Source organism: Fringilla coelebs (genome assembly GCF_963513975.1).
Source record: "Fringilla coelebs genome assembly, chromosome: 1".
Classification (NCBI taxonomy): domain Eukaryota; kingdom Metazoa; phylum Chordata; class Aves; order Passeriformes; family Fringillidae; genus Fringilla; species Fringilla coelebs.
Window position 1 is genome coordinate 50,399,655 of NC_140028.1, and position 14,646 is coordinate 50,414,300.

The window sequence follows — 14,646 nt, forward strand, 5'->3', positions numbered from 1 at the left end:
GCATGACATTCTTAACAAGGATCAAACAGTTTTCTCTAAAATCTGTTTCTCAGATAAGGTCTCTGGAAAAAAATGGGGTAGAGGAGGACAAGGAAGGAGAAGAAATTAATCAGAAATGCAGAAGGAGTCTTTTGTCACTGATCATGGATGCTAGAAGAGATAGAGATCCTTTTTGTTTTTTCCCCCCATTTTAAAGCTACAGCCTTAGGCGAGTTATACTAAGACTGGGTTATTTTTGGCCCAGTGAACTATGATTCATGATTATAGCTAAGAATTTGAAAAAAGACAGAGACAATTGTTGATTTTAAATCCACACTATTTTCTTTCATGGATATAATTTACTTTCTTAGTTTAAGGGACCTTTCCATTTTAGAATCAATTAAAATAAAACTTTAATACAAATTTGTCCATTTGTGCAATTTTCCTGACAATTTGAGGGGCTTTTTTAAAGGCCCAAATAAAGGAAAAACAAATAGCGACATTTTAAAAAACCCCACAAACTCATTATTCCTTTTGGCTAAAGCTTTCATAAACAATTAAAAAAATTCCAATTTTGGTTCTTTACAAAATGCAGCGCAATTCTGAGTGGAAAACATGGGTTTGTCTACTTTCAGATGGTCTTCATTGTTTTTAATTAAATGTCAGGTTCTCTCCGGAGTTGCAAAGAATATCTTAGGTCTAATTTTAAATGCTGAGTATTTATAAATACACAGTTACACAAAGGTTTTGCAGGCCAAAACTGTATTTTAGCAAAGGATTCAAAGAGTGCACCTACTGTACATGCCTGGATGCTCACTTAACACTAACAGGTTAAAATACTTTGCAAATTCATAGCACAAGTTCCTTTTCAGAATAACATTGAAATACACTCCCAGATTCACTCTTGTTAAGGGAAAAAAGCATGCAAAAATAAGCATGATGGAACACACTTGTTCAAATTAATTCCTGAAATGGTAGTTAGAAATAAGAGAAGAAACACACATAGGAAACACAGAAAATGTAAAGAGAGGAAGCAAACATAGAAAATGTATGTCTCAATGGAGAGTTGTAGGTGATACAGCAGAACCTGGACTTACTTGAGGGTGGTGAGCTCGGTAAGGGATGGCTGGGTGGCCTTGAGATAACTCTCTCTCCGTGCAGCAATCTTTGGAGATGGCTTCGGACTTGTGTCTGAGTCTCCGCTGTCATCGTCCCCCATGGCTTTGATGTAACTGCCACTGCGCATCCGGCGGCAGGGAATCTCGTCATCTTTTCCTCGTGGAGTGTAGCCACTCCATTCATCTTGAGGAACCTGAAATGGTGAACATAATTCTCTTGTTAGCACACTCGTCCCTGATGTTATTGGTAAGCCACAACAGAGCCATAACAAAATCTCTGATGGCCAAAGGCCTTTTCTAATCTCATTTGACCGGGGTTGCTGTTGCAATGGAGACCCACTTCTCACCCTGCAGAGGCACAAGCACCTCTGGAGTTCTCTGCTATTTTCCATTCCTTCTCTGGGAAGATTCTAGCAAATGTGCTGACATAGAAGGCTTGGTTAGGTTTAATACCGGACTGGAAAAATCTTGGGTGTTTTCAGCTATTTTCATTCAAAGCCTTTATAAACCAGATCAGAGTATTTTTAGTTCAGCTCAACATATTGAATGTCGGGGAGGCACAAAAGCTGAAATACAAATCCCTATATGACAATCTTTTCTGACAGAATGTACACAGGAACACTCACCAGGATGATTTTGGCTCAAGATACATTTCAAATTAGTGGAGCTAGGCACTAATTATCACAAAAGTAGGTTTGCAAGTGTGAAATTTTACTAGTATTGCTTCTATAGCTTAATTGGTGCAACTGCACACCTGCAGCTTGCAGTGAGCCTCCTTTTGAATTCTGAGTCCTACAACCCTTTATTCCCTTCTTTTTCTTCTTCTTAATGATGTGCATTATTTCTCTTGATCTGAAGTCAGTGCTGCCCCTTCTTTGTATAGGAAATATGGAACAGTGGGAATGTGCATTCATGAGATTTTGAGACATGACAAAGGACAGTCCAAGAGCAGAGTGCTCTTGCCCTCCCATTGTCTCCTTTCCTTTGCTCCCAGGGCTTCTGACCACATAAACCAGCATCCTCCTCTTTCCTGTAACTGCAGAAACAACATGCAGTGGAGCAGGGTCTTTGAAGCTGTTTTGCAGAAACACTGCTTTTATCTAAAGGTGAATCTGCAAAAGGGTTTTTTAGTTAAACAAATATTGTGTTAGACTTAAATACAAGTAGTTGTGAATTTTTAGTTTGCTGCTTCTCTGATTCTTCTCAGTGAACCAGCTCTATAAAACAGCCATAGCTATAATGCTCAGAAAATCTTACAAGCCACATGAAATAAGGAGGCATGAATCTAGGTTACTACATTTGTCTTGCAACTTACAAATACGCTCACCTACCAGAATAGTCTTTTCTATGAGAAGCTTGTTTTTCATCAACATCTACCTTCACCTGAGGATCTTGTGAATCCCACTACAGATTTCAGCTAGAGCATGTATGTGCCAGTTTGTTTAGACAACCAAAACTAAAACATCAGAATGCTTGCTAATGGCTTTGCTGTTGATTCCCACTACAAACATAAGTGTAAGTCCAGAGGCTGTAAGGCCTTTCAGATGTTACTGTTAATGCAAATAAATTTTTATGGCCTTTTTATGGCCTTCTATCAATCTATAATGCTATCAATTCCAACCCTAAATCCACTCTGCTATATGAAGGAACAAAGATATTTAATGGTCCTAAGCACATATAGGCTTATTACTAGTTATAATTTATTAATTATATTATTTTATTAATTAAACTATTCACAGCCTATGTCTTTGATTTGTTTCCTGATGATTTCAAAACCCAAGACCATGCCAATCTTCTTCCTTCATTGATTTTTCTTTTCCTGCTTCTGACATAATGATTTAGGGCCTTCCTTAAGCTGCCAGGCTCAAACAGTCCTTCTTTCCTCTTGTGTTCTGCTCTCCCCATTCTCTCTTGGTCAAGTCCAGCCTTGAAACTCACTTGGACTTCAGTATTTTCCCCAAAGGACTGATGATTTAATCCTGCAGATCTATTCTGGATTACACCATTATCAATGTTCTTTTATAAGACCCACTCTTCCTTTTCAGGACTTAGTTGTTCTCAAATGCTCCATGTTTTATTTAACTAATTCTTTCCTTGTGCCTTTTAAAAGTAAATTTCCATGTTGTCTTTATCCTTCAGTTAATGGCTCTACAATTCTTATCTTCCATCAGCATGCAAAGTTTGTTGTGGGTTTGGGAATTTTTTGCTGTGTGTGTGGATTTTTGTTTGGCTTATTTTAAAATTTATTTTCCTGGGCTACAAGAATCTAAGTTCCTTTAGGCATGAATATTGTTCTAAGTCCAGTTTTCTTACTGAATGATGACATGCAGAATTGTGCATCTATAAGTTATTACTGAATAAACACTTATTCAATAATTCAATAACAACACTTGAAATATTCTTATACAAAAGGGTAAAGCTTTAACTAAGACTAAGAGTACCAAGCACTAACAAAATCTCCTGGAAGAACAGGATTGAAGGAACAGCTCTAATATTTTCCCACATTAAAAATAAATAAAAGGAAGAAGAAGAAATATTTCCATTCTGTGGCTTTTAAGTTTATGCCTAGACAACAGATCTGGACAGCTGATGTGTTCAAAATGAAGGTAACACTCAGTAGCAATTTTGATTTTTGATATAGAAGAGTACAGAGTATTTACATTCCTCCCTTAGCCACTTATGACAGACAGAGTATAACATTTTTTTCAGGTCTTACTCTTGCATTAGTTCCAGGCCTAGAACATCATCAAACAGTGAGTATATAATCTATATTCATACCACCTCTCCCCCACATTTTGGAACCTACAGCTTCTGCTAGTCAGTGTAAAACCTTGACTTTTCAAATAACATACAAAAAAGAGTTTAAGACAGGTTTAGTAAAATCAAGCTCTGCTGACATTTTGATGCCATCCTCAGACTTCAGTCAGCAGTTTAAAACCTCTATTGGTGTATTTCCAATCAGTTTTTAGGCAGCTACTGGATATCGAAGTCAGAGTATGTAGATAATCTGTGAATCTGTGAATTCTCAGAGGATATGAACTTTGATCTGTTTAATATTTTATTAATTATGCTTTAATTGAAGATCTTTGCTCTTTCTCATTAAGATAAATCTGTGAATTACTCTTTAACGCACTAAACAAACTATGTGAGCAATGGTTAAGGTTGGTGCCTTTAATAGGGAAAAAGTCAGGGGAGATAAAGTTACAATATTCATACAGCACTCATAATTCAGGTAAGCTGAACACTTGTAGTTTTATTAAATAATAGATCCACTGTTAAATTTTATAGTTTATAGGTGCAACACAAGTGAGGAGATATAGTTACTGTGGAAGATTTTACTTTGGAATTATTGAGTTCTGTTAACAATAACCCCACATATAAGTACAAAACCTTTTATCCCAAAGCTTCTCAAACTTACTCAGATGCAATAGGCCAGGTTTTGAATGCTAGTTGCAATGGATTTACCCCAAAACTTTCTATTTACACATGCAAACACTGTGTACCATGATGAGGTTTGAGTGCATTGCTGTAGTCCCTCAATTTGTATGATGTGATTGGCAGTTCCCAGTTTGAGCTCTGGTCCTATCAGTGAGGGGAGCAATCACTGAAAAACAACAGCTGTGTTGCTTTAGTAGCTTTTTAGTAGCATTTCCACTTTTTAAAAAACACTAGCTGCAGAGAAAGAAAGCTGAGCTGTTGACACAGAGATCAGGACAAAGCAGCCTCAGTGAGTGCCACAAACCCACTGGATGGTTTGGGTATTGGGAGTCACCTGCATGTGCAAAACCAAAGGAAATAACACAAAAGTAACCCAACTTCCATTTCCATTTTATGGGTTTAAGAGTAAACCCTGTATGTGCCAAAGAGAAAAGGATGGCTGTGATTAAAAAGCCATCCAGATTCAGAGAACAGACTAAAATACCAACCCAAATATGCTTCTAATTTCACAGAACTCACTGAGGAATCCAGAGTGTTTGTACATACTAACTTACCTGCCTAGACAAAACTGCAATACAAGAATGCAATGGAAATTTGATTAAAAAGCTATTTTAGTTAAAGTTTGACCATGAGGTTTTTTTGCAGGTATTTAAGTCTGGTTTGTTTTTTTCTAAATATTGTTTTTACTCTTTTTATCATTTGTTTGTTCACAGTAATATTTCAATATATAATTGATTCTGTAGATGAAAATTTGGGTCCAGCTCCCCTTTTTAAAAATTTTTTCATATTTCTTATATTACATTCACAAGAGCAAGAAACCCTGATTTTGAAATTTGGTTTAGGCATCATATAACTGATAAAGAGCATTTGCAGGGTAAAGAAACACTTCAGAAGTTCTGTCCCAGCTATGAACAATTGCAGTACTTTTTATGAAAGGGTGTCTCTCTGTGACTTACTTGAGTAGGACAAACAACCCCCTTAAAGCTCAGCATTTCCTTTCATTATAGGCAGATAAAATAATGTCATCATTCTAATACTGCTGCGCCTGTAGTCAAATACCTCAAGCAATACCTACTAAAAGAAGTGACCTGATTTTCAGAGTGCATTTTTGGTCCCTAAAAAGTATTGGCTGTAACAGACGTGGCTGTAACAGCCCACGCAGGCAGTGCAGTTCACTGTCGCAACAAAGCGTTTCATATGATGAGAAAAAAGTAAAACACAGAGCCCTCTCCAAAATGCAAACTGCAAGAATAAAATCAATCAGATTATTTTATACATTCTGTTTCTACACATATGGTACTACACATCCTGCAGTGTGATTTCTTCTGTTGGTCTGGAAAAAATGCTGGGACAAATGTCTATAGGAACCTCCAGCTCTCATTTTTTTCAAGCCGGGGGGTCTGCAGAAATGTTCCCACAGGCTCTTACTTTATTTGAATGGCCAACATTATGCCTTGCAAGGTCACACAAGTGCAAATGCACTGTATCTTCTGCCTTAGAGGATTAATGGGATTAAGATTGACATACTTGAGATAAAGCTGTTTCATGCTTTTAAGAAAATCATATTATCCAATTACCTTGGCAATACCATTTTTCCAGTATCAGAATATCAAGAGAGAACATATCTTGCATGATTGTTTTAACTCTCATGAAAAAGGGGGAAGAGCTAAATTCAGATCTAACAATGAACATTGTTTTTATTAAAATTGAACTATTATTATTCACACTATCAAAGTAATAATGATCCTGGAAACATTTCATTCTCTAAATTTTTAAGCTCATGTACAAATCTTTACAAGCCTAAAAATCAGGAATGTACCTCACTTATACAAAAGGTATAGTGACACAGAACAACATTACTACTTGAACAGAGATATAAAATATTCAGCAAAGGCCTTGGAGCCATGCAGCTTACTGAAACTTAAAACTTCAGCAAACCCCGGCAATAAATTGCTACACTTATGAACACTAAGCCTGATAACAATTTCTTTCTTCTGATTAAATGGCTGATATAACATTCTTTTGTAAACAGAGCAGACTATAAAGTACTGCTGCTGGCCAACATCTTGCCTGGATTCAGCATCATTTAGTGCATAGATTACCTGTCCCAATCTTTAACTAAATTTATGCTGCTCTGCAAGTGTTCACACTTTGTCATTAGCCAGGTTGTACTAACCTGTCACTTCCTTAAATGCATTTTTTGATATAAAGGAACTGGATTTTTTAATAGATAGCCTAGGACCCCTAATAAAGAAACAAAACAAACAGGTATACTGGCCCCACAGTTTTCAAACATTCACTTCATAAGCTCACATGTAGTAGTATGTGAAATAAGCCCAGATTGTAATGACAAGGGTAAAGAAAACAGTTTTTTAAAATTCAATTTCTAACCAATTAAATTAGAATATCTAATTTCCTTTATTTTTAAAATTTTAAATTTTTTCCCCCCCAAATAGTTATTAACTTACCTTGCTGGATGAAATAGCAAACAGACTGTCTCTATAGCAAATTAAGTTCATTACTGATCTCTAGTTTGCTTTGGTTTATTGCAGCTGAAATCATTAAAGCTTCTCCCTGTGCTTTGCCAAAGCAATGTGGATGACTATAGAAGTAAACAAAAGGACTGGAAGGAGTGGCTAACTATCACTCACAGCAGTAGACTTGTAACTTTAGCTTTCTATTAGTATGCAAATACTTAATGAAATGAAATCTCACAACTGAAGAACAATGCCTAATGACTGCTCAGTGCAGATTTTTCAACCCATGCAATTTGGTCTTCTTAGCCATTATTATGCCTCTTCTGCATGCTGTAAAGGAAGTTTCAATTGCCATCTTCCACTTACTGAGCCTATTTCCAGCAGTCATGAATATTGAATTAATCAGACCAATAAGGATGAGTAGCATTTCTTTCTATCAGTGTGCATATGTTAAGAATCATTGAAGTATAAAAAAAAAAAAAAAAAAAAAAAAAAGAAAGAAAAAGGAAGCCTTAGAAAGCAGAAAGAAAAATATATGTTTAATGAGCCTTAAGTGTTTTCAAAAAGGCAGTTAGGAGGGTTGCCTTTATTTAGGATAAATTTAATAGGCTCAGTATCTGCAGCAACATTTGCTTTAGCTTGTACTATTTGAGCAATCATGTTCTACTATAAATTAATTTAGCTGACTTATCTCCATAATTTTTTACAAGAAAGGAATTAACCCAGAACAAAGACCTGTCCAAGATAGAGCATTACTTCCTCTATCCTGCGCCTACCCCTTGCATCAAACCTGGAAAAACAGGATGAAGAACTGAAATCTTCCTTCACATAACAGTAGTTTGGAAAGTCTTCTAAACCAGTATGACTCCTGAGAGAGTCAGCCAATAGACAAAATTCTTCAAGCACCACTCCAGTTTATGACGCCCATTCACCAAAATGATGACCATTGCTCATCAATCTGATTCACATTCTATTTTATGATGAGGAACGTGTGTCTTCTAAATGAAATTACCATGTCTTGATTCCAGATAAATATTTCTCCTTCTGCTTTATGCGTAAAAGTTCAACCAACCACGAAGAGGGGCACGCCGATACAATGATTCCTTCCACTGCCTCGCAAGTTGGCCACCCATAAACACCTTCTGCAGAAAGGAAGTCAAACAGCAGCTAGCGTGTCCATTAGCTGAGCTGAACATGACTGAAGGTCACAGAGCAGGGCTCTTGGCCAGGACCTCAGACTAGGGCTGCCTCAGTGGTACTCAGGGATGATATTCTCCAGTGGCAGAGGGCAGACATTCGTTCTCATCTTTCGCAGTACCCTTGAAGCATTCAGCGCCATTGGTTATGATGACATATGATTTCTTGGCCAGTTAAGGATGACAGGACGACTGCTAACACAAATACCAATCCTTGAAAGGACACTTGCAATGACCAGCAGTAAAGAAATGTTCATTTCTTCTTTATGTCTTCTTTTGTGGTGAGTCACTTCAACAGCTGCATACAGCGACTGGTTGGCATCCAAAGCAATACTGTTAGATGAGATGCCATTCTACCTTTCTTTCACTGCACACAGGCACAAGTCTGCTATGAAGCAGACAGCAGGAAACTGGCTAGTGGGTGGAGAACATGTAGCTGAATCTGTATCCTTGGAAGAAAACAGATGTGGTGGGGGGAGCATTTTGAGAAGCAGCCCTTATGCTGTTTCTTTTGGCTGACTGTAACTCAGTAATCTCTGGTGCTTTGCTAATGTGCTCTCACAGGCAACAGCTCTAAGTGATGCCCTTAAACTGCCATCTCCTGCTGGCTGCTGGCTTCTGTCACATTTTAGTGGCCAGCAGACACACTTCACTGACACTTTTACAATGATTTCTTTCAGATTACAACCATGTTATACACCCATGAAATAAGCTTTCATTTGGCTGTAAGGAAACTGTCCTGGCTCCAGAACATTATAGTGTGTCTTCTCAGCAACTCCAAATGGTCACCAAATGGTCACCTGTGTTCTACAGTAGTGTCCCATAGGATAAGAAATCAAGGTCATAGTCCTGACTCTCATCTGCTGGAAACTGAATTGCTACAGACCAGGAAACCTCAAAAATTTCCTGACAAACTGGTTAGCAGGCTGGGGTTATGTCAGCAAGGCAAAATTAGACACAAACTTATTTGCATAAAAGACTCCTGGACACAATTCAGAGGCTGTATTTGGAAGCCCTGGCCCTTCAGAACTGTCACAACGCCTTACCCAACTGTATGACTCATTCCTTAGTCTTTGGTGAGAGAAATACATCTATCAGAAGGCCAAAGACAGTTCATTGCACAGTTTCAGGTAAGAGGATGGAAGGACAAACAATATACATCAGATTGATGCTCTTATTGCTTAATTCACTAGTGACAGGAGCTCACCTGCGCAGAGAATTTGTAAAGCATTTGTAAAGCAGAACAAAAACTGTGGCCAGATAACCCAGCTCAAACCACTCTTCTGGCACTGTAGAATTTCCTCACTCAAGATCTGTACTGTGAATTCCATTCTTGAAAGAAGCACAAAACCCCAACCCAATAACTGGATGAAGGGAAATACTCTTTATAACTTTGCACTGACTGAGGCAAATGTATCATTGCTCAGTGTTTTCTTCCCCATATTTTTCAGGTGTTTCCACAATAAAAGTTTAGGTTTCAAACTCAGAGGCAGATTGAAATGATCCTCTTTGCTGGACTTGACTTGTCTTGAAGATTTTCTGTTTTACTCTTGGTTTTGTTATTTTTTTACAGTGGAATTACTGAAAATAATAAGATTGGAAAACTCCAAATATTTAAGGCTACAGAAAGGAATCAGATTCATGACTGAAACAAACCCTATCCATGATGGAACTGAAATAGATACCAAATGCCAGCTATAATGTGCAGCCATAATTTTAGTAAACATTTCTGACCTAACAGTTTATGTAATGTAGTGTCACCTAAGTAGGTTGCTAAATCCTATAAATGGTATGCCAGCAACAGGTTCCAGTTGCCAGAATTGTGTTCATTAATGGAGGTACTGTTAGAAAATAAGGATGCTAAGAGAATGAACTGACAGTAATTCAAGTTTATCTGGAAAAAAAAAGGTCAGTGCCCGTACATGCAATACTTAACAGTTACAGGATGGCAATAAAACAAAAGGACAGAAAATTAGGGAACATTGGCAGATAAAGTTGCAGCTGAAATTGCTGTTGAAGAGCTCTCTTTGTACTTAGGAGGCCCCCGTGACTCAAGACACCAAAGGTCAGCACAGCTTTCAACTAAGCAAATAAGAACACACCAGTTGTTAAGGTGAAATGAGTGGCAAGATCATGATCACCAACACAGCTGACAAATTTGGTGGGGTTTTTTTTTTTTTGTTTTGTTTTTTAGCTAAATTAAAGGACTGCAAAGATGAGGAAGATAAGTATAATAAAATACTCTCCAACATATTTCTGTCAGCATACCAATTACATCTTGGGTGGGTTTGCAGGCAGGCCAAGTAACCAAGATGCCAGTTTAATGGAATTATCAGTTAGTAATAAACATTTTGTAAATAAGCTGTTTTGTGCCTAATCTATATTTCCCACCATTCCCTAGCTATAGCCATTATTCATATTACCCACCTCACAATTTTAAAACTAAAATAAATTGGCTTTCTGAGAATACTTTTTTCAGTGTTAATAGCTTACATACTAGTCCATTTTAAAATTCAAGAGCACTTAAAAATTTTCAAATGTTTTCATGATTATTGCATTACATGGAAGTTGACCTAGAATACATTTAAACATTTGACACTTTATTTCCCATTTGTCCAATTTGTTTCACTAGCTTTACTAAGAATTAGCTCATGAGCTCATAAAAAACCCTTGAAACTTATACCTCATATACTTTGTAGTTCTGACTGGAAAATTGGAAGAGAAATAACATGTGCTTCATTAATTTTCCATTTATAACGGAATATGAGCCAAAAAAGTAATCAGATACATGAAAAATAGAAGATCTATGTTAATGGATGTTAATATGACTTTCATATATATATATATATATGTGTGTGTGTGTGTGTGTGTGTGTGTGTGTGTGTGTGTGTAAGGATATTCTGGAAGATTAATTTGAATATGGTAGTTGCATCTGAAATGCAAACACCATAAATGAGGAAAACACAAACTGAAAATGCAGAAAAGCTTGCATAGATAAGCTCAGTATAACAGATCTAACATAAATTGCTGTGTCATAAGGATAAACACTTTGAAATGTAAGGTTCCATGTTAACAAATCACATTACACTGACTAGTCCTTATTAGCACTCTGACCCTTAGGTCTACTTGGTCATCCATGGACACAGGCAACAAAAAGAGGCTGTCTGGGACTGGAATTCAGCTTTCCTAAGAAACTGTGCATGTTCCTGAGACTGGAAAACAAGCCATTTGGATAATGAGTTTCTCAGCACTACATGCTGTGTACCAGTGCACATTACAGGCAACCTTCACCCAGGAAACTGAGTGCAGTACTAACCAGAACCCTTTGTCACCAGAAAATTCTTGTTGCACCCAGAAACTTGCTTTATATTTTTTAATAGTATTTCTCACAGTATCCCACCAAAGGACAAGCAAGGCAATTGTGGAGGCTGAATGACTGCACTGTTGCCCCCACCTTCTGTGCTTCAGTTTTCAAAAGTAAAATTTCCATCCTTAGCCTCAAGTGTCTGACACAACTGATATGAGTCTCATCAGCTGCAATGAAAAGAAAACTTATGACTGACCCATATAAGAAAAGAAAATTAATCTGAAAAGCATCATTCTTTGTATTTTTCTCAGTCTCTTAACAAATGGACCAAGGACAACAGGAATGGTAAATACAGGGAGCATTAAATGGCAAAACTATAATCAGAGACAAACTCTGCAGTGTATTTGATATACTATTAGCTCCAAAAAGAATGAATTCATAGAAAACAAGAGCGTCAGAAATATCTCCCCATGTATTTAGACCCTCTTGTTTGCAGCAAAGGACTACTGCTTACATGTTGTCTTTGATAGCTTGGTTATTTTCATTTTTTTTTTTCCAGAGCAGAAGCCAGCAGAGAAGTAGAGGCTGTCCACTGCTGTCGCTGTAGGACACGAAAGAACGCACACACGCACCGTTCTCCAGGTGAGAAGGAAAAGAGGGCGTTTATTCTCTGACTCTATAATTTATAGTTTTACAAAGGTAACAGTGGATTGGAGGATGACAGTGCTACCTCTCCACAGACACTGGCTTAACTAACAGTCTGTCAACAGTGTCTGTTGTCACAAGAATGTAAATTATGAGTTGTTTACAGGAAAGTGTGTGGGAAAGTTTTTTACAAGAATGTCAATATCAGAAGGCTTTTCTAGAAATCTCAAAAACCCAGGGTGACACACTGCTTTAAAATTTTTTCTTTCAAGGGAGGGAAACCATCTTGAAGAAGCATTTTGATAAAACATGAACATTCCTTCTCACCATCCTTCGCTGTAATCCAACTGCAAAGCTGGATCAAATAGCACTTTCCTGAAATAAAAATCAGCTCATAAAAAGAACCTTATCTTTCTACTATCCAGCTGCTCACTCTTGAAAAGAGAAATAAAAGATAAAAATGCAATTCCATTCCCAAAATGTGGATTAGAGGAAAAGATTGGGTTGACAGTCTTTAGATTATTCTAGGACAATATCTGTTTCTGAAGGTGCACAGTGTAGACCCAAGCCTCCCCTAGAACTCCAAGGATGGACACTGTGCCTCAGCACCAGGGCTGGAAGTGGAGCCTGGTGGGGCAAAGAAAGACAGTACAATGTAGAGGACTCAGCACTTGATCCAAATTCCAAATAATGAGAAATAAGCCCATCTGTAATACTAATTACTGCCAACACCTTCCACAGAACAGTTAAGTGGAAAATATCACAGCAAGTGAAATAATTGTTTGTTATTTCTCTGTCTTTACACTGAGAATTCATGCAGATACTTTTGTGATAAAAGCCTTTACAAACAAGTGTGAAGTCAATGTCACCTGTGATTTCTGGTATACTCAGATCTAACAGGATAGAGAAGGTTATCCTGAGTATTCTGAGTTGGAAAAAAGTCACTCCTTCATTGAATTTGGATACTGTGACAAGAAGAGATTGCATGAACAAGTAGCTGCTCTTTGAATGATCAGAGTCTATGTCCTGAGAATTTATGTCCTGGACCATAGACAACAACTTAAATAACAAGCAAGTTGATAAAGGCACCTATTTAACATTTAGTGAGTTATAGAAAGCAACAAAGAAGCATCACAACAATGAAATTAAATTATCAGGGTTGTCCAGTGTTGTTGTGAATTTGCAGCTTTCATCTCATTTTGTGCCTTTCCAATTGTTCTAACACAGGACACCAGCCTTTTAGTACAATAATGAGAACTGCACCTGGAAAACAGCAGATGCACAGAGTAACTCTACAACTCACTAACAGAGTGCAACTCTGCTGCTGTTAATATATATTTATATTGCAGGACAGACAAAAGGCCTCAGCTGGGTCCTGCATCCCATTGTGCTGTGCATTGTGGAAACACAAAAGGGAACAAAGTCCAAGCCCCAAAGGGCTTGCAGTGTAAAAAGATAAGTGATATAGTGAAGAGAAAAGCAAGAGGATGCATTCAAAATAGACTGACTTTTTAAATACCTACATGCATTTGTCATCCCTTCAAGCTGCCAAGAGAGAAGAATAATCCTGACCTGCTTCCTCAAATCTACTGTACTCTGTTTGAATATTACTTCCAATGTTAACTGATGCCTGGCTAAGATTCTCCTTTTAAAAAAAAACCCAACAGTTTCAAACCAATTATATTTCCCTTGATTTTACAACGGCATGCAATTAGAAAGAATAAAACAAAATGAAGTGAAAACTGAAATAGAGCTACCAGTGAGAATGGGAAACACAGTGAGAATGTAGTGATTCTAAGTGAGAATTTAGTTATTCTTGCCCTTGACAATTGTTGGACATATTTTCATACAGACACAGATAATGTCCTCTAATTCCACTTGAGGAGTCTATTCCTGTCAGTTAAACATTATCTAAAGGTCCCTATGGAGGTGTTCGTTTAAAGCTGATGCTGGCACAGTTTTTCACTCTTTTCTAGCCATCTGGTCACATACTGAATTGTCAGCTATTTTATCTAAACCCAAGAGAAGGCTGAAGGAGTAAACAAAAATACCAACAAGAAAAATCTCAGGGTTCAAAGTAACAACAACACTCAAGCCTAAAGTTATGATTTCTTCTTACTCACAAAATTCATACAAAAGATACTTAATAAAAATCCCACAAAACCTCAAAAGGTTGCAACCAGAGGCTATTTTGAAACCCCTCTCCCTCCCCAGCCCATACGCAGAGCTGTAAACACACTGAGCATTTGCATTGCCCCCTCTTCCCCCACCCCACTCTCCTAAACAATTGATCAAAAATATACATATCCATTCCTTTACATTTAAGACTTAGCATCCCAGAGGCTGGTAATAAAAATTATTTTGCATGACACTCCATAAAACACTTTAAGATTTAATTTTTAAATGCTGATGCCTCAGTCCTACGCTTTCTCTGCATACTGACTTAAACAACAGAATGTGGAAGCTGACTGTCTCATTAAAGCACC

At 37.4% G+C, this 14,646-nt stretch overlaps 1 protein-coding gene across 1 annotated transcript in view; it reads right to left on the bottom strand.

The window, feature by feature from the left end:
• The window catches only part of DLGAP1 (DLG associated protein 1), a gene marked incomplete at both ends in the record, with an annotated part of 134,530 nt that overhangs the window by 117,901 nt on the left and 1,983 nt on the right, over positions 1-14,646 (bottom strand). Inside the window, one exon of the mRNA XM_084208379.1 lies at positions 1,077-1,291. Within this exon, the coding sequence (XP_084064505.1) occupies positions 1,077-1,291 (215 nt within the window). The remainder of the gene's footprint in view (positions 1-1,076; positions 1,292-14,646) is intronic.